This window comes from Bos indicus, chromosome 17, assembly GCF_029378745.1.
Source record: "Bos indicus isolate NIAB-ARS_2022 breed Sahiwal x Tharparkar chromosome 17, NIAB-ARS_B.indTharparkar_mat_pri_1.0, whole genome shotgun sequence".
In the NCBI taxonomy this organism is placed as follows: Eukaryota; Metazoa; Chordata; class Mammalia; order Artiodactyla; family Bovidae; genus Bos; species Bos indicus.
In genome coordinates, this window is record NC_091776.1 from 48,772,708 (window position 1) to 48,794,719 (window position 22,012).

The following is a 22,012-nucleotide window of genomic DNA, read 5'->3' on the forward strand; positions in this document are numbered from 1 at the left end:
CCAATGCAGGAGACAAAAGAGATGTAGGTCTGATCCCTGCGTCAGGAAGATCCCCTGGAGGAGAACATGGCAATCCAGTCTAGTATTCTTGCTGGAAAATCCTATGGACAGAGGAGCCTGGTGGTCTATAGGGTCCATAGGGTCGCACAGAGTCAGACACAACTGAAGTGACTTAACATGCACACATGTATACCTATAGCTGATTCACTGTGCTGTACAGCAGAAACCTAACACAACATTGTAAAGAACTATACTCCAATAGAAATTAATTTTAAAAAGTTATAAATATAAAGTGAAAGTCACTCAGTCGTGTCCAACGCTTTGCAACCCCATGGACTATAGAGTCCATGGGATTCTCCAGGCCAGAATACTGGGGTGGGTAGCTGTTCCCTTCTCCGGGGGATCTTCCCAACCCAGAGATTGAACCCAAGTGTCCTGCATTGCAGGCAGATTCTTTACGTCTGGGCCAATCAAACCAAAACCTAAGCTGTAAATGTCTCGAGGTTATAGAATTGAAAGCTAAGGAGGGGTGTGTGTGTGTGTGTGTGTGTGTGTGTGTGTGTGTGTGCACGCGTGCTTAGTTGCTCAGTGTGTCCAATTCTTTGTGACCCCAGGGACTGTAGCCCAGCAGCCTCTTCTGTCCAGGGGGATTCTCCAGGCAAGAATAGTGGAATGGGTTACCATGCCCTCCTCCAGGGGATCTTCTCAAGCCAGGGATCAAACCCGGGTCTCCCACATTGCAGGCAAATTCTTTATCAACTGAGCTACAAGGAGAGCCCAAGAATACTGGAGTGGGTAGCCTATCCACTCCAGCCTTGTCCAGCGGATCTTCCCAGCCCAGGAATGGAACCGGGGTCTCCTGCATTGCAGGTGGATTCTTTACCAACTGAGCTATCAGGGAAGCCCATAAATATAAAGTAACCATATTTTGATCACCCTTTTAGCCATGGAACATTTTAATACTTCATAAATCTGTTTATGCCTCCCCCCCAAAAAAATTACATCCTTCTTCAAGTTCAGTGGTAATTCAAGGTCAAAAGAGAGTGATTAATTTAGTCTTGTTTCTTGGGGGTGCAATTTCGGCCCATTTTCTCCCACCTCCTAATATATACAGTGCAGCTGCTGAAAGCATGTGGTCAGGTGCAGAAACTGGCTTCCAGTGTGAAGCAGGAGGGTCCCTAAAGGTGGTGAAAATGGAATCTTCTGGTATATGCACCCCAACTTCCCTTCCAGTGTCATCCCAGGCGCGCCTAAGCCTATCTCAAGTGCAGACCTACCTCAAGATGAAGAAGTCCACGGTGGAATTGCTGGCCACGGTGACATAGGCAGTGACCACATCTCCCTGCTTGACGGGCCTGGAGGGCAGCCAGATGGCCACGTTGCCGTCTAGACGCAGCTCGCTGAGCTGGGCGCTGTCCTGAGCGCGGTAGAGGCCCACGGCGCTGATCCTCTGCAGGTGGGACGTGCTCTCCTGCAGTCCATCCTTGCCGGGGCGGATGGCATTGCCCTTGCGGACATCGCCCCCGGAACAGTCTCCACGCTCGTCCCCGGGCTGCACGGCGTAGTAGAGCTCCACGGGGCTGCCCTCGGGGGGCTCCGGCGCCTTCTTCCTCCCGGCCACCACGGTGGGGGTGCCGAACCAGCTGGCTGGGAGCTCCAGCTGTGCCACGCACAGCCCCAGGGCCCCCCGAAGCCGGCAGCTGCCCCGCACCTCCCGGGTCTCCCGGAAGGCGAACACACGCAGGCAGGGCAGGCTCTGCGCGGGGCTGGGGTCGTCCCAGTCCCGGCCCACCAGGTGGAACAGCACCTGCACGCGGGGCCGGCTCAGGTAGATCTTGTCCCGCAGGATGTGCGCCTTCAGCTTCCAGTTGAAACTCACTTTGTCGGTGGGACCTAAAAAGTTGGAAGTCGACATCAATTCCAGGGGCACGACCTTTTGCACCGAGAAAGGCCCATAGCTGGCATTTAAGATTGGCGGCTGTCTGGCTTTGTAGAGGAAGAAGGACTCGACCCGGGACTGCAGGCTGGAGTTGCGTGTCAAGTCCTGGTTGGTTTCCTTCAGGAAGAAGGAAGTCTCGGCTCTGAGCACCTGATAGGTCACAGGCAGGTAAGGGGGCAGGGAGGAAAATCGCTGGATGTTGTCTGTGAGCCCACGGCCCTCGATCACTGCAGAGGGGAAAGAAAAAAAAGAAAAAGACAAAGATGGGGTGATTTCTGGGCTCCTTAGAGGTCATTTGGCAACCCAGGGAAATTGACAAGTGATTTAGAAATGAGGGGTTAACACCGCAGTGCATGCGTGTTCAGTCGCTTCAGGCATGCTGGATTCTTTTCAACCATGTGGTCTGTAGCCCACCAGGCAAGAATACTGGAGTGGCTTGCTATGTCTTCCTCCAGGGGATCTTCCTGACCCAGGGATCCAACCCACCTCTCTTGCATTGTCTCCTGCAGTGTAGGTGAATTCTTTACTGCTGAGCCACCGGGGAAGCCCAAACATTTTTAAGTCCACTTGTCTAGAATCTTCAGGTTGCTTTGGGGATCAGCCAGTAAATGATCACATGCTCCAAAATAGTGAATTGGCTGAATTGTCTTTCAACCAATTCAATCGGTTGAAATCCATGAAAGGGAGATTTGGGGGCCCTCCCTGATGGTCCAATGATTAAGACTCCATGCTTCCACTGAAGGGGGCACAAGTTTGATCCCTGGTCAGAGGACCAAGATCCCACATGCTGCATGGCGAAGCCAAATAAAAGAAAATACATACAATAAAATAAAATTCACAGTTCCACTCTTTTAAAAAAGGAGATTTTTGTACATTGTTGAACAATGGACAATTGTATAACTTTTGTACAATTGTTGAACGGTGGCAAATACATGGAGTCTGATCTGACAGAAAGATAGCAAGTTACTTATGAGTATAAAGTGGGAAATATTTGTGAATAACTTGCATGAGTTTCAAATATATTTAATGACACTGGTACCTAAAGAGAAAAATAGACCGATGGAATAGAGTAGTTCATAAATAAGCTCCTGTACATCTAAAATTTAGTATGTGATAAAGGTAGAACCAGAAATCATGAGGCAAAGGCAGACCTTTTAATAAATGGTACTTGGACAATTGGCCAGCCATTTGGCAGAAAGATAACATTAGGTCCGTACCTCACACCAAACACGAGAATACACTTCAAATGGATGAGTGATCTAGATGTAAGAAAATGACATTATTTTTTGTACAGAATGAAAAAGTGGGTGATTTCCTCTAAAACCTGGGTCTAGGGAGAGATTTCTGATTATGATTCAAACTTTGAATGAAATTTAGCCATCCCTGTATAAAAATGAACGATAACCATCCCTATATAAAAATTGAGAAAATCTTTCACAAAGCCACATATATCATAAACAAAGTCAAAAGAAAAAAACAGCAAACTGGGAGACATTGCAAACTATTCACTTAAGGTGCTCAACTCAGCTGGCAGGTAGGTTCCATTTTGCCCATAGTATTTTAAAAGATGGTTATGAATGGGAATCATTTTTTAAAACTGGAGAGTCAAAACTACTGAGAACCTAATGTAGAGCACAGGGAACTCTATTTAGTACTTCGTGGTTATGTAAATGGGAAGAGAATCTACAAAAGAGGATTGTTGTTGTTTAGTTGCCCAGTCGTGTCCGACTATTTGTGACCCCATGGACTGCAGCACACCAGGCCTCCCTGTCTCTTACCATCTTCCAAAGTTTGCCCAAGTTCATGTCCATTGCATTGGTAATTCCATCCAGTCATCTCATTCTCTGACACCCTCTTCTCCTTCTGCCCTCATTCTTTCCCAGCATCAAGGACTTTTCCAATGAGTCGGTTGTTTGCATCAGATCACTAAAATACTGGAGTTTCAGCTTCTGCATCAATCCTTCCAAGAAGTATTCCCTTAAGATTGAGTGGTTTGATCTCCTTGCTGTCCAGGGGACTTTCAGGAGTCTTCTCCAGCACCACAGTTTGAAGGCATCAATTTTTTGGCATTCTGCCTTCTTTTATAGTCCAGCTCTCACAACTGTACATGACCACTGGGAAGACCACAGCCTTGACTATATGGACCTCTGTTGGCAGAATAATGTCTCTGCTTTTCAATATACTGTCTAGGTTTGTCATAGGGAGGATATATATATATATATATATATATATATATATACACACACACACACACATATGGCTGTTTGGCTTTGTTGTATAGCAGAAATTGACATAGAAGTGTAAAGCAACTATAAAATTTTAAATTTATGATTTTATCCAATAAAAAAGATATAGTACATATATAAAATGGAACACTACTCAACTATAAAAAATGAAATAATGTCATTTGCAGCAACATAGATGCAACTAGAGACGATCATAATAAGTGAAGCAAGTCAGAAAGAGAAAGACAAACACCATATGATATCACTCATACGTGAAATCTAAAATGAATCTATCTATGAAACAGAAGGGTTTCCCTGGTAGTTCAGCTGGAAATGAATCTGCTGCCAAGCAGGAGACCCCAGCTCGACTCCTGGGTCAGGAAGATCCCCTGGAGAAGGGATAGGCTACTCACTCCAGTATTCATGGGCTTCCCTGGTGGTTCAGATGGTAAAGAATCTGCCTGCAATGCAGGAGACCTGAGGTCAATCCCTGGGTTGGGAAGATCCCCCAGAGGAAGGTATGGCAAGCTACCCCAGTATTCTTGCCTGGAGAATCCCCATGGACAGAGGAGCCTGGCATTGTACAGTCCACGGGGTTGCAAAGAGTCGGACGTGACTGAGTGACGAAGCACACACATGAAACAGAAATAGAGTCACAGACATAGAGAACAGACTTGTGTTTGCCAAGGTGGGGAAAGGGACAGGATGGAGTGGGAGTGTGGGGTCAGTAGATGCAAAATAGTACATTTAGAATGGATACACAAGGTCCTACTGTATAGCCCAGGGAACTATATTTGATATCCTGTGATAAACCATAATGGAAAAGACTATGAAAAAAAGAATGTATTAAAAATATGTGTATAAAAAACTGAGGAGTATCTGGGTTTTTAGCTTCGCACACATGGGAGGAAGTGGCAGGATGCAGGCTGTCTGCCCATCTGGCAACAGTAAGAGAAAATACACAGCAGACTGCCTTGCTCAATGACATTTCCTGCTGGACCCTTAGGTGCATTTGAGTTTGAAAAAGCAGACTTAGAATCTTCAGCTGGGTAAGTCAATGTACACTGGAGGCTGAAGATTCAACACTGGGCCAGGAAAGAGCAACACATCATCTCTGTCTTCCTATCTTTCTTTGTTCATTGCCTCCATCATTAGCAGTATAACCAGCCACCTCCTTGTTGATTGAAGACTGTCCTCTAAAACTTCCCCTTGGGTTTATACTTACACTGTTGGGGCTCCACTGAGGACTCACTATTGACCTGGGGCATAAGAGGTTACAGTTCCCCAAATGCTAACTTTGAAAAGACCAAGAAAGCCTCTTGCCTGAATCTTATCTTTCAAAACCAGACCAGAAAATCCACATAAGCCCCCATTCATATATTGAAAGAGAAGACAGGTGTTCCTCTCTCTCCACTGATGCTCCAACCTCCCCTTCGGCCCCTGCTTCAAACTGTAGCCAGCACAGCCCATCCAGCCTATGGGGCTACCCCATGCCTCTCTCCTCTGGAAGTTCCCCTAATCCTTTTCCCGGCAAGGACATTGGCTAGCAGATCAAAGCTGCCTTTGGTACTGCAGCCAAAAGGACTTGAGTTGTCAAGATGGCTTTTCAAAGAAATAGCTTCCTTCCCTGTTCTTTGCCCAGAGGCGTTGATCTCAGGTCACCAGCAACATGGGTACTTTGTCCCTCTCTCTTTAGGGATGTTTTGCTGCTCCCACTTTAACCCACTCATTTTGGGACCACGTTAAAACACTCTCAAAAGACCCTGTACAACATTCCAGAAACGGTTCTGACTCTATGTCTTTAAAGAAAATCATTGACTCGAAGCAACTTGTAGAATTGTGTCAAAACCAACAGACTAATTGCTACATCTGATGCTTTTATTCTGATATATTCATCCCTCTCCAAAAAAGCTTTTAAACCATGAAGTGTAGAGATTTAGAGACTCATTTGTTTGGAAAAGATGGTGGGCCAAGGACTCTCTGAAGAAATGGAGCAAGGATTCTAAGGTCCATCTGTGTAGGATGTATTCCACAACAGGGAAGCTTGTCAACAACCTTGCTCACCATTTTCCACTCTCTTGCACATAAAAATTTCTTTTCTCTCCTTTTCTGTCTTTTTATCTTTAAAAACATCCTTAAAAATGAACTTTCACTTTTAAGCAAATACTGAGTTTATTTTTGAGAAAATAAAGCTGGAGTGGGCTTGTTGTCTTGTTGTCTCCTCTCTTAGGGTTCTTGCATTATTCAAGTCTCTATTTATCCTTCACATGGATCAAAAAGTGCCTGGCTCATATCTTCCTGCTAAACCTAGATCTGAAGTTCTCCTGCTCATGAGAGATTTAACTTGAGCCAAAAAGAGACATTTTAAAGACAGGAGTGGGGGTCTAGCATAGTGGTTAAAGATGAAGTTTGGCTATGGAGATCTAGAGTTGATCTAGTCAACAGTGATCTTAGGCAAGTTCGTACCTTCTTGGATGTTTTAGTTTCCATAGATGGATGGATGGATGGATGGATCAATGGATGGATCCATGGTTGCATGAATGTTTGGGTGGATGGATGGGTCAGGGGTTGGGTGGATGGGTTGATGGCTGGATAAATCTTTAGATGGATGGAGAGGTCAACTGATAGATGGATGTTTGGATGGATGAATGGATCAATGGTTGGATAGACAGGCAGATGGATGGGTATGGGTACACAGGCAGATACACAGGTGGATAGATTCATTGTATTGAATCCAATAGTACCTGTAGTAGACCAATTACAAAATGGCCCCATTCTCTTCTTATATCTATACCTTTTGTGTGTGACTTTGCAATTTTCCCTTCAAAAGTAGAAGTCTGTTGCCCCACTCCTTGAATTTAGCTTGGCCCTGGGTTTTCTTTGGCCAGCAGTATATGGCAGAAGTGACAATGTGCTAATTCCAAAGCCAGGTCTCAGGAGACATTGCACACTTGCACTGACTCTTTTGGACTCCTGCCAGCACCCAAAAGAACAAGCCTAGGCTAGACTACTGTAGGATAAGGGACCATGTGGAGGAGAGGAGAGTTATCTCCATGGAGGCCATCCTAGATCAGCCAATCCACAGCCTGCAGCCACCGCCAAACAAGAGAGGGAGCCCAGCCAAAATTAGCTGAGTCCAGCCAAGATCAGTCACTCCAAAACTTATATGAAATGACAAGTGAACTAAGTCTCTTAATATGGGGTGGTTTTTAAATGTAGCAACACCCAATGGGGTTGTTAACAAATATCAAGAGGTTATCAAGTGTAAGAATCTAAAAAGATACAGTGAACTTTCTCCTAGATGGAATTAGAATAATTCAAACAGAATTGAAAAGGGACTCACTTTCTCAGTGGTGAGAAAATTTCCCCATCTTGTAGATGTACCTCCAACAGCCAGCCTTGTAGACACTCATGAGAATGGCCTCCCTAGAGTTTTCCAAAGCCCATCTGCACCCTCAGGTGCTGTGACACCGCATGCATTTCTCAAGCTCATCCTACATTTTGGGGAGCCCTGATCTAGAGGATTAAGGAAGCAGAGGTGATTACCAGGCTTCATGGCATTTCTCTCCTGACACTCTATCTGCTGATTACAAACTATCTCCTGATTGCCATGACCTAGTGAAGCACAGACAGATACCCACCCTCTAATTCTGGCTCATCTGCTCACAGCAGCGTCTCCCAGAAAGATAGGATTATTGAGTCATTTTTACTGATCTGAAACAATACCCCTGGAAAAGTCCGATGCTGGTTTCCTAAGGACGTGGAGCGGGGAAGAGGAGAGAGGCTGACAGCTGCACCTTTACATCTGACCTCCTAGCTGACAGCACGTTCATTTGCTGTCGCCCTGCCTGTTTATCCGTTTTCTTTATCTGTGCTTGCCTGTCAGTGTTGGGGATATTGTGTCCTCCATCAGCTGTTCATCAGAGAACTCTCCTGCAAAGCCGCTGCCGGAAATTGAGTTTTTGAGATTCTGAGATAGTGAATGCAGGAGATGTCCATGTCACTTAGCACCCAGACAGAACACCCCCAGGGGAAATGGCCCTTCAGCCAACACCATGCACCACCTTCATTGTGATGCTCGCTTTGGGACGCGTTAACCGAGATGCATTCTTTAGTGTTGATTCTCTCTGAGCTGACATGAAGGATGGATTGGATCTTGGGAGGGTGAGTGGAATAGGGGAAGGATTCCAGGACGGGTGAGGGGTGGCATGAGGAAAGGGTCAGTGAAGGGGAAGCTCAGGACCTGGCTGTGTGAGGAGGGGGAAGTTGGTCTAGGAAGGCAGGTTGGGGCCTGACATTTCTCTAAATGTGGTAAGTGATGGATGCTCATAAGGGAGTTTTTGTTTTTTCAGTTACTAAGATGAGTCCGACTCTTTGCAACCCCAAGGACCTTAGCCCACCAGACTCCTATCCTCCACTACCTCCTGGAATTTGCTCAAACTCATGTCCATTGAGTCAGTGATGCTGTCTAACCATCTTATCCTCTGCTGCCCACTTCTCCCTTTGCCTTTAATCTTCCCCAGCATCAGGGTCTTCTCCAAAGAGTCAGCTCTTCCAATCAGGTGGCCAAAATATTGGGAGATTCAGCTTCAGCAATAGTCCAGTGAATATTCAGGGTTGATTTCCTTTAAGACTGACTGAGTTCATCTCCTTGCAATCCAAGAGACTCTCAAGAATTTTCTCCACAATTCAGAAGCATCAATTCTTCAGCCCTCAGCCTTCTTTTTGGTCCAACCTTTCATATCCATGATGTGGGCTCCAAGATTACTGCAGATGGTGACTGCAGACATGAAATTAAAAGATGCTTGCTCCTTGGAAGAAAAGCTGTGATCAACCTAGACAGCATATTAAAAAGCAGAGACATTACTTTGCCGACAAAGGTCCATCTAGTCAAAGCTATGGTTTTTCCAGTAACCATGTATGGATGTGAGAGTTGGACTATAAAGAAAGCTGAGGGCCGAAGAATTGATGCTTTTGAACTATGGTGTTGGAGAAGACTCTTTAGAGTCCCTTGGACTGCAGGGAGATCCAACCGGTCCATCCTAAAGGAAATCTGTCCTGAATATTCATTTGAAGGACTGATGTTGAAGCTGAAACTCCAATACTTTGGCCACTTGATGTGAAGAACTGACTCATTGGAAAAGACCCTGATGCTGGGAAAGATTGAGGGCAGGAGGAGAAGGGGACGACAGAGGATGAGATGGTTGGACAGCATCACTGACTTAATGGACATGAGTTTGAGCAAGCTCTGGGAGTTGGTGATGGACAGGGAAGCCTGGTGTGCTGCAGTCCATGGGGTCGCAAAGAGTCGGTCATGACTGAGCAACTGAACTGAACTGAACTTCACATCTGTACATGACTACTGGAAATACCATAGCTTTGACTAGATGGACCTTTGTTGGCAAAATGTTCTCTTGCTTTTTAATACATTGTCTAGGTTTGTCATAGCTTTCCTTCCAAGGAGCAAGCGTCTTTTAATTTCAAGGCTGCAGTCACCAACTGCAATGATTTTGAAGCCCAAGAAAATAAAGTCTGTCACCTTATAAAATATCTTGGTGAAATGTTAGGTTCCACCCTCCTTGTCAATTAAAAAAGATAAAAAGAACCCCGCCCCCCGCCCACCCCCCCCCCCCCCCCGCCCCGAGGAATTACTCAAATGAACAAGTAGTGCTTTTTTCGGACGTGCAAAAGTCTTTCCTCAATAGTATCAGAGGTTCTCAACGTAGGGTGACTTTGCACCCTAGAGACACTTGGCAATGTCTACAGGAGACAGTTTTCATTTTCACGACCAGGCAGGAGGCTGTGCTACTCTCGCCTCGTGGGGTGAGACCAGTGATTCGGAGAACATCTTACAAGGCAAGGGACAGCCCCCTCCTCCCCCACCACAAAGAATTCTCCAGTCCAAAATGCAAGCAGTGCCACAGATGAGAAACCCTGATCTAACTCGATTCGCAGCAGCTGTTCAGTGGTTTGGCACAGGTGCCAAAGAGACAAGAAGAAGGATTTTAACCAAACCCTCTTCAGCACCAGGAAGAGGAATGCATCCTCGTGGTGAAGAGCATTCCCAAAGCAGGACCACATCCCAAAATTAATCCCTGTCCCCAACATGGGCTTCCTTGGTGGTTCAGCAGTAAAGAATCCACCTGCCAATGCAGGAGACACAGGTTCAATCCCTGGTCCGGGAAGATCCCTTGGAGAAGGAAATGGCAACGCACTCAAGTATTCTTGCCTGGAAAGTCCCATGGACAGAGAAGCCTGGCAGGCTAGGCTATAGTCCATGGGGTCACAAAGAGTCTGCCACGATGTAGGCACTAAACAACCACAAAAACAATCGCCAACGTATTAGATAAAGTTTTGTTTCAAAATCTTCATCTTTATAGTGGGAATCATATCAAAACCAACTCACTTAAGGCAATAAACAAAGTAGCCAGCATGTAGAACACACCTATTAATTGAGGAGAAGTTCCAGTTCCTCTTATATATCATTAGATCATTGGCATTATTTTAATACTGTTGATATGTTAGGGTAAAAAGGTTTTCAGGCTACAGAAACATGAAAACCACAGGTGATCTCCATAATTTATACAAAAAAAAAAAAAAACAACCCAACTAAGATACAGCCATGTGAGAAAAGAAATCTGCAATCAAGAGGGGTGGGTTCTTTTCATAACTTCAATGGCCTATCCCGCCCAGACATCTCTAGTTCACCAATATGGCATCAGAAACCTGCAAAGCAGAAGCCTGCCTTTCCCCACACGCCTCAAAGAAAACCCTGATTGGATGTTCCTTCCAAGTCACCGCAAGCTTACTTGAAACACAAGCCAGCCGGAGGACTTTGAGAATTTTTCTCTCTCCCCGCTGTTTGCGATTTATTAAAATTCACCAGACACAGAATGTCTCTCTCTGCTAAATATGGTTCATTGTTACCTTTTTCTTGAAACAAAAGGCACCTTGATAAGTGGATTATTTGATTTCAATGCCTCTTCTGAACCAACCCCCCAATATCCTCTGCTGAAATTACATAGTGTGGTTTGCAATTTCTAAGCAGTAAAACTCTCCTTTAAAAGAGCATGTATTTATATTCCCCTTGGAGGCCCTGGGGAGTATCCCCCCGCCTTTTCTCTGGGAGAAGTGGGTAATCACACTCAGGTATTCCTCAATCAGGCTCCTGGAAAAGTCATGCCTTTCAAAGAGAAATTCTCTAAATACACAGAATCTTAAACTTTATCAGCATGAGAACAGTGCCTTGGGTAGGTAGGCACAGAGGGAAACATTTGCCAGGCAAAGTTCTAAACCTAAAATGCAACGTTTTGGGGCTTCCCTGGTGGCTCAGTGATAAAGAATCCTATCAATGCAGGAGACACGGGTTTGATCCCTGGTCTGGGACGATCCCACATGTCACAGAGCAGCTAAGCCTGAGCGCCAAAACTATTGAGCATGTGCTCTAGAGCCCGGGGGCTGCAACTACCAAAGCTCACGCACCCTAGACCCTGTGCCCCACAAAAAGAGAAACCACTGCAATGAGAAGCCCACGCACCACAACTAGAGTAGCCCCTACTCACTGCCCCAGAGAAAAGCCCAAGCAGCAATGATGACACAGTGCTGCCAAAAATAAATAAGTAAATAAATAAATAAATACGATTATAAAAAATAAATGAAACACAATGTTTTAACTGTGCTACGTTCGGCGAATGGTTTGATCTTGACAAATGGCCCACGAGGCCAGTTTCTCCCAGTCCATCCCTGTAACACGGCTCAGACCCCAGGTCCACGAGGGGCTTTGACTGGCTCAACACAGAGCTCCCCTGTGAGATGATGTCTGCATTAGATTCCTATTGCCGCTGTAACAAATTACCACAAAGTAGTGTAGAAAAACAGCAAAGATTTTTCTTTATAGTTCTGGAGGTCAAAGTCTACCGTGAAGCAGTCAGCAGGGTTGCAATCCTTCTGGAGGTTTCAGGGGACAATCAGGTTCCTCGTCTTTTCCATCTTCCAGAGGAAGATGCATTTCTTGGCTCCTGGGCCCTTCCTCCCTCTTCAAAGCCATCATGCGTGTGTGCTCAGTCACTTCAGCCGTGTCCAACGTTTGTGACCCCATGGACTGTAGCCCACCAGGCTCCTCTGTCCATGGGATTCCCCAGGCAAGAATACTGGAGTGGGTTGCCATGCCCTCCTCCAGGGGATCTTCCCAACCCAGGGATTGAACCTGCATTTCTTACATTTCCTGCATTAGCAGGTGGGTTCTTTGCCACTAGTGCCACCTGGAAGCCCCCAAAAGTCTACAGCTTCTGTTTACTCTGACCTCCACCTTCCCTCTTATAAGGACCTCTGTGGTTACATCAGCCCATCCAGGTGATCCAGGACTACCCCCACATCTCAAAATGTCCCACTAATGTCACATCTGCTAAGTCCCTTTGCCAGGGAAAGTCACATATTTATAGGCTCTGATAATAGAGGAAGAGACATCTTTGCATGGGGCGGGTGGGGGCATTATTCAGGTGACCACAGATGGCATTTGGGGTATTCATAGAGGCGGAGTTTGTTATCATAATGACTGGAGGGAGGAAGACAATGACACTTAGAGAATCGGTCTAGCTCCCTTAGATATTCCGCAAGACCTGACAGGGTCCCAGGCAACAAATGATTACCCAGGTCCTGAATGACTTCTGATTGTCCCACTGGACACTCACAAGGTGAAAAACCTATGAGAACTACTGAAGCCAAAAACTTATCTCAAATACCCTCCTACAAATTGGGGGAGGGGCTACAGTGTAACCTATTATGCGTTTTCCAGTATTGCCAACTACTGGGGTGAAGATTGTCCTTTGATTTGATGGAACTTCACTAAAAATTTGTTTATCTTTTTGGAAAATAACATTAGCAATGTCCAATCTGCCTGTGAAATCCAAGTTACCCAAACACAGCCTGCATTTGTGACTGACACATTCATGCCAATTCTAAAACATGAACAAGTATCTGATGACTTCATTTGCTCTTCCCTATATATACACATGTGCTAAATTGCTTCAGTCGTGTCCAACTCTTTGCCACCCTATGGACTGTAGACTGCCAGGCTCCTCTGCCCATTGGATTCTCTAGGCAAGAATACTGGAGTGGGTTGCCATGCCCTCCTACAGGGCAATCTTCCCGACCCAGGGATCGAACCCGCATCTCTTGTCTCTTACATCTCCTGCATTGGCAGGCAGGTTCTTTACTACTAGCTCCACCTGGGAAGCCCATCTGTACAAATATTAAAATATTATTTTACTATGGATTGCTTTGGTCATATTTTTTATCTCAGTGACAGGGCACTATTTTTTAAAGATTTTTTTGATGTGGACCATTCTTAATGTCTTTATTGAATTTATTACAATATCGTTCCTGTTTTATGTTTTGGTTTTCTGGCCATGAGGCACATGGGATCTTGGCTCCCCGACTAGGCATCAAACCCACACTTGCTGCATTGAATGGTGGAGTCTTAACCACTGGACCTCCAGGGAGGTTCCACTGATTTGCTTCTAATCATATATATATATATATATATATATATATATATATGTATATATAGACAGACATAAAGGTAGATAGTTCATAAGATTATGGACTTAATTTTATGATCTTTATGAAAGGTTGAGGTTTATGATCTATATAGAGGTTGAGAACCATGGGTCTAAACCATGGTTCCTTGGCACATCTTTTTTTTCTTAAAAGGCCATACAATAAACAATTTAACCTTTTGTAGATTGAGAGGCAAAATCAAGATTACATAGGTACTTACAGAACTATTTAAAATGTAACTTTTAAATTGTTATGTTTTAGCCTTCTTATATTTTCATATCACCCAGACTTAGCCTGTTGGCCACACAGGTGGTGGGCTGGCTTTGATCCATGGGCCAATGTCTGCCAATCCCTGGTTTAAACCACACAGACTAACTCCAGATCTTCTTCCAGTAACTGGTTCAGTTCTGCATAGACCCAAAACTGTGGTTCCTATATAGGGGTAATTTTGCCACCTGGGGGACATCTGGAAATGTCTTGGAGACAATTTTTTCTTGAGGCAACTGTGTTTCTTTTTTAATGTATTTTTCTAATTGGGGTAACACTGATTTGTAACAATATGTAAGTTTCGTGTGTATGACATTATATTTTTAACTTCTGTATACACTACCAAAAACTGGTTTCCATCCATCAGCACAAGTCAATCCCCTTTGCCCCTTTAGCCGCACCCAGCTTCCCCTCCCTCTCTGGTAACCACCTCTCTGCTCCCTGTATCTACATATTTGTTTTTGTTTGGTTTGCTCTGTTCACTTATTTTGGTTTCTTGTTGGTTGGCTGGCCGGTTGGTAGGAATGTAACTTGGTACATCCACTATGGAAGACAATATGGAAACTCCTCAAAAAAGTAAGAATAGAACTACCATATGATCCAGCTATCCTACTTCTGGGTATTTATCTGAAGAATACAAAAACACTAATTTGAAAAGATATCTTTACCCCTATGTTCTCTGTGGCAGTATTTACAATAGCTAAGATATGGAAACAACCTAAGTGCCCATCAATAGATAAATAGAGAATGTGTAATACTATATTTCTATCTATAGAGATAGTGATGTCTATGTAGGTATCTATGTATCTGTGTCTCTACAGATGTACTATCTATCTAGATGTTGTTGTTGTTGTTGTTTAGTCGTTAAGTTGTGTCTGACTCTTTGTAGCCCCATGGACCTCTGTCCTTGAGATTTCCCAGGCAAGAATACTGGAGTGGGTTGCCATTTCCTTCTCCAGGGGATCTTATTAATCCAGGGATCAAACATGTGTCCCCTGCCTTAGCAGGCAGATTCTATTATCGCAGAGCCACCAGGGAAGTCCATCTATCTAGATATCCACATATATATGGAATACTGCTCAGCCATAAGAAAGATGAAACACTTGCCATTTGAGACAACACAGATAGATCTTGACAGCATTCAGTTCAGTTCAGTCGTTCAGTCGTGTCCGACTCTTTGTGACCCCGTGAATCGCAGCACGTCAGGCCCCCTGTCCTATCGCCAATTCCCCTGCTAAGTGAAGTAAGTTAGATGGAGAAAGACAAATACCTTTTTGATTTCCTCACATGGAAAGGGTTTGACTATCATGGTCATGGGGAAAGATGTTACTGGCCTCTAGTGGGCAGAGGCCAGGGACACCTCTCAACATCTTCCATGCACAGGTCAGCCCCACAGCTAGGAATTATATGGTCCCAAAGGTCAATTGTACTGAGGTTGGGGGATCATGCCCTGGGCCACTTTGAGCCCAGGAGCCACAAAGAAAGGTTTGCCGGGACTCTTGGGAGAGAAGCCCTCACCTCTAAGAGACCCATGGCAGGATACACCTTTCTTCCCGGGGGCCAAGTGAGAGACCAGGTCATTCTACTAATACTGCCATCCATCCTGAAACAGTGAAATCCAGAGACAAAGCCAAGATGGAACAGGCACAGTAACAGAATAGTGGGTCTTGACAACAAAGAGGGGATCACTGAATATACACACCCTGAATCTTGCCTGCCCACTGCCCTTCCTGTTATGGAAACCAGCACACAACCATAAGGCACCAGTGTTTTCCCTTTTGTGTGTGTGTAACAATCTCTAATGGCTATGCTCTATTAATGGTATTATCTCATTTAACTTTTTAAAACTTTTTATTTTATATTGAAGCTTCTCTGACAGCTCAGATGGTAAAGAATCTGCCTGCAATGCAGGAGCTGCTAAGTCACTTCAGTCGTGTCCGACTCTGTGTGACCCCATAGACGGCAGCCCACCAGACTTCTCCGCCCCTGGGATTCTCCAGGCAAGAACGAACACTGGAGTGGGTTGCCATTTCCTTCTCCATTGCATGAAAGTGAAAAGTGAAAGTGAAGTTGCTCAGTCGTGCCCGACTCTTAGCGACCCCATGGATTGCCGCCTACCAGGCTCCTCTGTCCCTGGATTTTCCAGGCAAGAGTACTGGAGTGGGGTGCCATTTGCCCAGTTCAATTCCTGGATCAGGAAGATCCCCTGGAGAAGGGATAGGCTACCCACTCCATAATTCTTGGGCTACCCTTGTGGCTCATACAGTAAAGAATCTGCCTGCAATGCAGGAGACCTGGGTTCAGTCCCTGGGTTGGGAAGATCCCCTGGAGAAGGGAATGGCTACCCACTCCAGTATTCTTGAGTGGAGAATTCCATGGACAGAGGAGCCTGACAGGCTACAGTCCATGGGGTCGCAAAGAATCAAACACAACTGAGCGACTTTCAGTTTTCATTGCTGATTAGCAATGTTGTGATAGTTTCAGTTGGACAGCAAACAAACTCAGTCATACATGTACATGTATCCATTCTCCCATCAAACCCACCTCCCTTCCAGACACAGGGGTTTTCTCTTACTTTCAGCCAAAACCTTCTTAAATGATGCAACTTGGCTTCATCCACCAAGGTGATTTGGGTTCACGAGTCATTGGTAGAAGGGATCAGCACATTTTCTTTGTCAGGGCCCAGATAATAAATAATCTAGGCTTTGTGAGCTGAATGTGCTCACTTGCAGCTATTCATCCCTGGTGTTACTTCAGGAGGGCAGCCCGAGACCAGTGTGAACACGGGCCTGCCAGTGCTCCAATAAAACTTTACTTACGGGCACTAAAATTGGGATTTCATAGAATGATCACGTCAGAAACATTCTTTCTTAAAATGCGTTTTGTACAACCAATTGAAAATGTAAGAGTATTCCTAGTTCAGGGGCCGTCCAAACCTGTGAGCCATTGTATGCTGACCTCTGATAAAGACCAGGCTTTTCTAAGAGTTGTTTCATGCAGGTGAGAACTTTTCTGGGTATTCTTCGGGGCTCCTTACAATCTGACAAAGATACCCAGTTTATTCATTGATCCAAAATGTAAACATGCCTCTTACTATGCCTCCAAGACAGTTGGAAATGAATGCAAAAAAAAAAAAAAAATCAGATTCAAACATTGAGAAAGATTTCAAGTTGCTTAATGTTAAGCATTTACAGCAGAATTTATACGGCATTTGATGTTCATATAGCATATGGTTTGGGGATGTTTTGCTGTATCTATTCAAAAAGAGAAGCATCTATTTATCACAGATGGTGGTATTATTTATGATGGAGCCTTACATTAATCCTGAGAGTCCCAATTATCTCAATTCATGTAAATAAAAGGGAACAGCATTCCTGTTCTTTATGATGGTTTTTTCCCCTAAAAAAATAAAGAGCTTATTTTTAATAGAGTCCACATATTTTCTTTCCCACTAATAACAGATAATTAAAAAAAATTCTTCTGTAACCCACTGAGTCATCCTTATTTCTCCCCCCACATATGAATCTCATTTACTTGCTAGTTAGCATCTGTAGTTTTGTTTGGTTATACCAGTATTTTGGATGATTATATTAATGAGAAGTCTTAGGCTCCAAAGTAGAAAATGCTTTCCTGATGGTTGAATAAACAAAAAAGAGGAAAGAATCCATCAGAAGATGAAAGTGTTTTCTTTCATTATATATGGGCTTTAACTCTTCATCTTGTGAAAGAGTACATTTAAACAGACTTTCACAAAGGATGGAGAAGTGAGAGGGGAGAATTCTGAACATTCAAGGGGGAAAAAAAGCCCCTTAGATGACAAGTGAAATATTAACCTCATAAAACCTGGTTATGAATACAGAGGGATGAATATAGCAGCAATGGCTTCAATGGCTCATGCCATAAAGAATCTGCCTGCAATGCAGGAGACACGTGTTTGATCCCGGGGTCAAAGGGACGATCTCCAGGAAGATCCCCTGGAGCAGGAAATGGCAACCCACTCCAGTATTTTTGCCAGGAAAATCCCATGGACAGAGGAGCCTGTTGGGCTACAATCCATGGGGTCGCAAAGAGTCAGACAGGACTGAGTGACTAACACTTCTGCTTTCGTACGCTAAGTACTCTTATGATCCCATTTTACATACAAGGAAACTGAGGTTATGTAAATCACCCACATAAGTCCACCTAATATGGTTCAAAATGGAGTAATGCTGTCAAGGGTCACTCTCAAGTCTCTTTCAAACTTGAAATTTACTGAAGACAGCAATTCTGTTTTCAAGAAAAGCACATCCCACAGAAGTACAGCCAGGTTGGCTACAACTGTGGGCCAAAAAACAGATATGAACTCATCCCATTTTTCCTGCACCTTGCTCTTTAAACTCAATAAAAGACTCAACGACCCATCCTTCAGGGCCAATGCCACTCTATGCGCCTGGTCCCTCTCCTCTCTTGGAAAGTGAATAAAAATTTTTTTATTCCCTTCTTAATACTTATGTGAATTCTTTTACAACCCACGTTGGCTCACCTAACAACCCAGCTAAGAGTACTAGAATCAGTATTTGAACACAGGACCCACGTGCTCACCTCCTTCAGGACATCTGCTTTCTCGAAGTTCCCATCTCTTTTCCAGTTATGTTTTTCCTACAGAGTGTCAGCTTGGTAAAAATAACAGTGAGAGGACTATTACCATCTCCTGTCATGCCAATCTAGAGATGCTGAAGCTTGAAGATCAATCAAGTTAACACTGAGGAAAGAACAGTCAAGAACCTGAGTCCCTCAATCCATCCACGCCCGAAGCCAGAGTGTCTCTGGATGTTTCTCCTCATGGCTTAAGTCTGTCTGAGATGCACTTCCCATCACTTTGAACTAACTGATCCTCAATATCCTGTTCTTGATTGATGAGGTTGTTGAGCTTACAAACGTTCTTATTTAATATTGCAGGGCCAAGACTTCTATCGCAGTCTTAACATTAATCTCAGAAAAGAAAAACACCCCAACTGAGGGATATTATGAGGAATGTTCTCCATTTCATAAATATTAATGGGGAGCCTCTGCTGTGTCTCATGCTGCCTGGTTTCTGTCGGGAATATACAGATAAATAAACCATGGTTATCAAGCTCACAGAACTCTAAGCTCAGGCAAGGAAACCAGCCACAGGGGAGAATGAAGATGGGTAGACATAACCAGGCCGATGTGATACAGTAGCTGAGATGTGTGCCTTAGTAATTGTTTACAAGTATAAGCTGGTCATGTGATGACACAGTGCTTTCTGATTGGCCAGGCTGGGAAGGGAAGTGATACAGGCACCTTGGACCAATATCTTGGAGGAGGTGTTTGCCCAAGGCAGTAAAGGGAGGGTGAAACGTTTTACCACTCTTGATGTTTCCAAGTGGTAAACTTGGAAACATTTCCAGCCCAAAGTGTTCAGGATGGCAGAGCAACTTTTACTCAGCTTTGTTGCTGTTTTTGAATTCTTTATGCTTCCCTGGTGGCTCAGACAGTAAAGAATCTTCCTGCCATTCAGGAGACCCAGGTTCGATCCCTGGGTCAGGAAGATCCTGTGGAGAAGGAAATAGCAACCCACACCAGTATTCTTGCCAAGGAAAATCCCTTGGATAGAGGAGCATGGTGGGCTACAGTCCATGGGGGTCACAAAGAATCAGACATGACTGAGTGACTAGCACTTTCCACTTGAATTCTTTATAGAATATGGGCACCCTTCAGGGCCCTCTTGGCTTCCCTGCAAGCTCAGACAGTAAAGAATCTGCCTGCAATGAGGGAGACCTGGGTTCAATCCCTGGGTCAGAAGAGCCCCTGGAGAAGGGCATGGCAACCCACTCCAGTATTCTTGCCTGGAGAGTTCCATGGACAGAGGAGTTCAGTTTAGTTTAGTTCAGTCACTCAGTCATGTCCAACTCTTTGCGACCCCATGAATCACAGCACGCCAGGCCTCCCTGTCCATCACCAACTCCAGGAGTTCACTCAAACTCACGTCCATCAGGTCGGTGATGCCATCCAGCCATCTCATCCTCTGTTGTCCCCTTTTCCTCCTACCCCCAATCCCTCCCAGCATCAGAGTCTTTTCCAATGAGTCAACTCTTCACATGAGGTGGCCAAAGTACTGGAGTTTCAGCTTTAGCATCATTTCTATAACTGATTCAATTTGCGGTACACCTGAAACTAAATAGCATTGTAAATCAACTATACCAATAAAAAGTTAAAAATACAAAAAAAAATTAAAAGGCATGTACAAGATATAGAAAACAAACATACAATTACCAGGGAAATGGGTGGGGAGGGGTAAATTAGGAGTTTGGGATTAACAGATACAAACTACTATGTATAAAAGAGAGAAGCAACAAGGATTTACTGTAGAGCACAGGGAACTGTATTCAATATTTTGTAATTACCTATAATGGAAAATAATCTGAAAAGGAATAGATATGTATCTATGTACATGTATGTAACTGAATCACTTTGCAGTACATTTGAAACACTGTATATCAATTATAAATCAAGAAAAAAGTATGGAGTATATTAGAAAGCCATTAGTGAAGCCCCACCCAGACTCTTCCCTATCTCTGCCCTGGGACAAAAGCCTTAAGCTGAAGGAGGAACAGCACAGAACCTCCCATAAAGCAGGGGTACTTGGAGAAGGGGAGGAGGAGTGAGGAGAGAAACATCCTCTACCATGGGGAGGGGCAGAGGTGCTCCCAGAGTACTGGGCTACAAGAAGGGAGACTGTGTAGACAACGCATATTATCACACAGTTATTAAAATATTTACATCAAAATAATAACTAGACCAACATTGATATTTATGAACATTAATAAATACTAATAAGTTTCACAAAATAATTATGTTAAAATAAGAACAAACTGAAACACACTAGCTATCATCCACCTATACATACACCTAAATGTTTAGGAGAAATTTTTCATGTAATATCACACTTACAAAAGTGATTATTATTAACCTAAAGGGAGATTAGATCTTTTGGATGGTCATACATTTTAGCTTTCCTGGTTGTTTTCTTTTCTTTTTCTTTGATAAAATGAGACTATGTATTCAAATATTAGTTGTGCAATTAAAGTGCTGTTTTAAGGCAGCTTCCCTTGGCAACAGGGCTCCGAAATCTGACTTGGCCGACTGACACAACAAAGATGTGTAAATAGTTCTGTGTGTGATTTTTCAACAGGTGCATCATTTAAAGGTAGAATTACTTTTCCCCTCCCTTCCCTTTCTTTGTGATTTCTTCTAATACCCAGCTTCTAAGGAGATGGACGGAGAAGGCAATGGCACCCCACTCCAGTACTCTTGCCTGGAAAATCCCATGGATGGAGGAGCCTGGTAGACTGCAGTCCATGGGGTCGCAAAGAGTCGGACACGACTGAGCGACTTCACTTTCACTTTTCACTTTCATGCATTGGAGAAGGAAATGGCAACCCACTCCAGTGTTCTTGCCTGGAGAATCCCAGGGACGGGGGAGCCTGTTGCGCTGCCGTCTATGGGGTCACACAGAGTCGGACACGACTGAAGCGACTTAGCAGCAGCAGCAGCAGCAAGGAGATGGAGGTAGTGAGTTTAACATAAATACTGGTGCATCCAACATGCCTCAGCTTCATCCTGGGACCAGACAGGGTTCAGTGGATGCTGGGCTGACCAGATGGTTTCCTTGTGAGCATCCCTGGTAGCAACGTGGAGGGTTAATCCAAGTTGCACAGGTATATCTGCTGCTTTATTTTTCTGATAATCTCTTTTTCCCTGCCTGGGTTATTAAAAGTCCTTGTGAAATGCTCCCTTTCCTGCCTGTGGTGTAATGAATCTACCATCCGGAGGGGCAGAGGTGCCCCCAGAGTACCAGGGTACAGGAAGAGAAATTGTGTAGACAACGCATATTATCACACAGTTACACACAAGTATCATAAAATATTAAAATATTTTAATATGTGTCAGTCGTCCAAATCCGATTTCAGAGTCCTGATGCCAACTTTCTGGGTTGGCCAAAAAGTTTGTTTGGGTTCTT

At 44.3% G+C, this 22,012-nt stretch overlaps 1 protein-coding gene across 1 annotated transcript in view; it reads right to left on the reverse strand.

The window, feature by feature from the left end:
• Positions 1-22,012, reverse strand: part of TMEM132C (transmembrane protein 132C) — a 449,116-nt gene that overhangs the window by 289,700 nt on the left and 137,404 nt on the right. Inside the window, exon 2 of the mRNA XM_070769360.1 lies at positions 1,278-2,166. Within this exon, the coding sequence (XP_070625461.1) occupies positions 1,278-2,166 (889 nt within the window). The remainder of the gene's footprint in view (positions 1-1,277; positions 2,167-22,012) is intronic.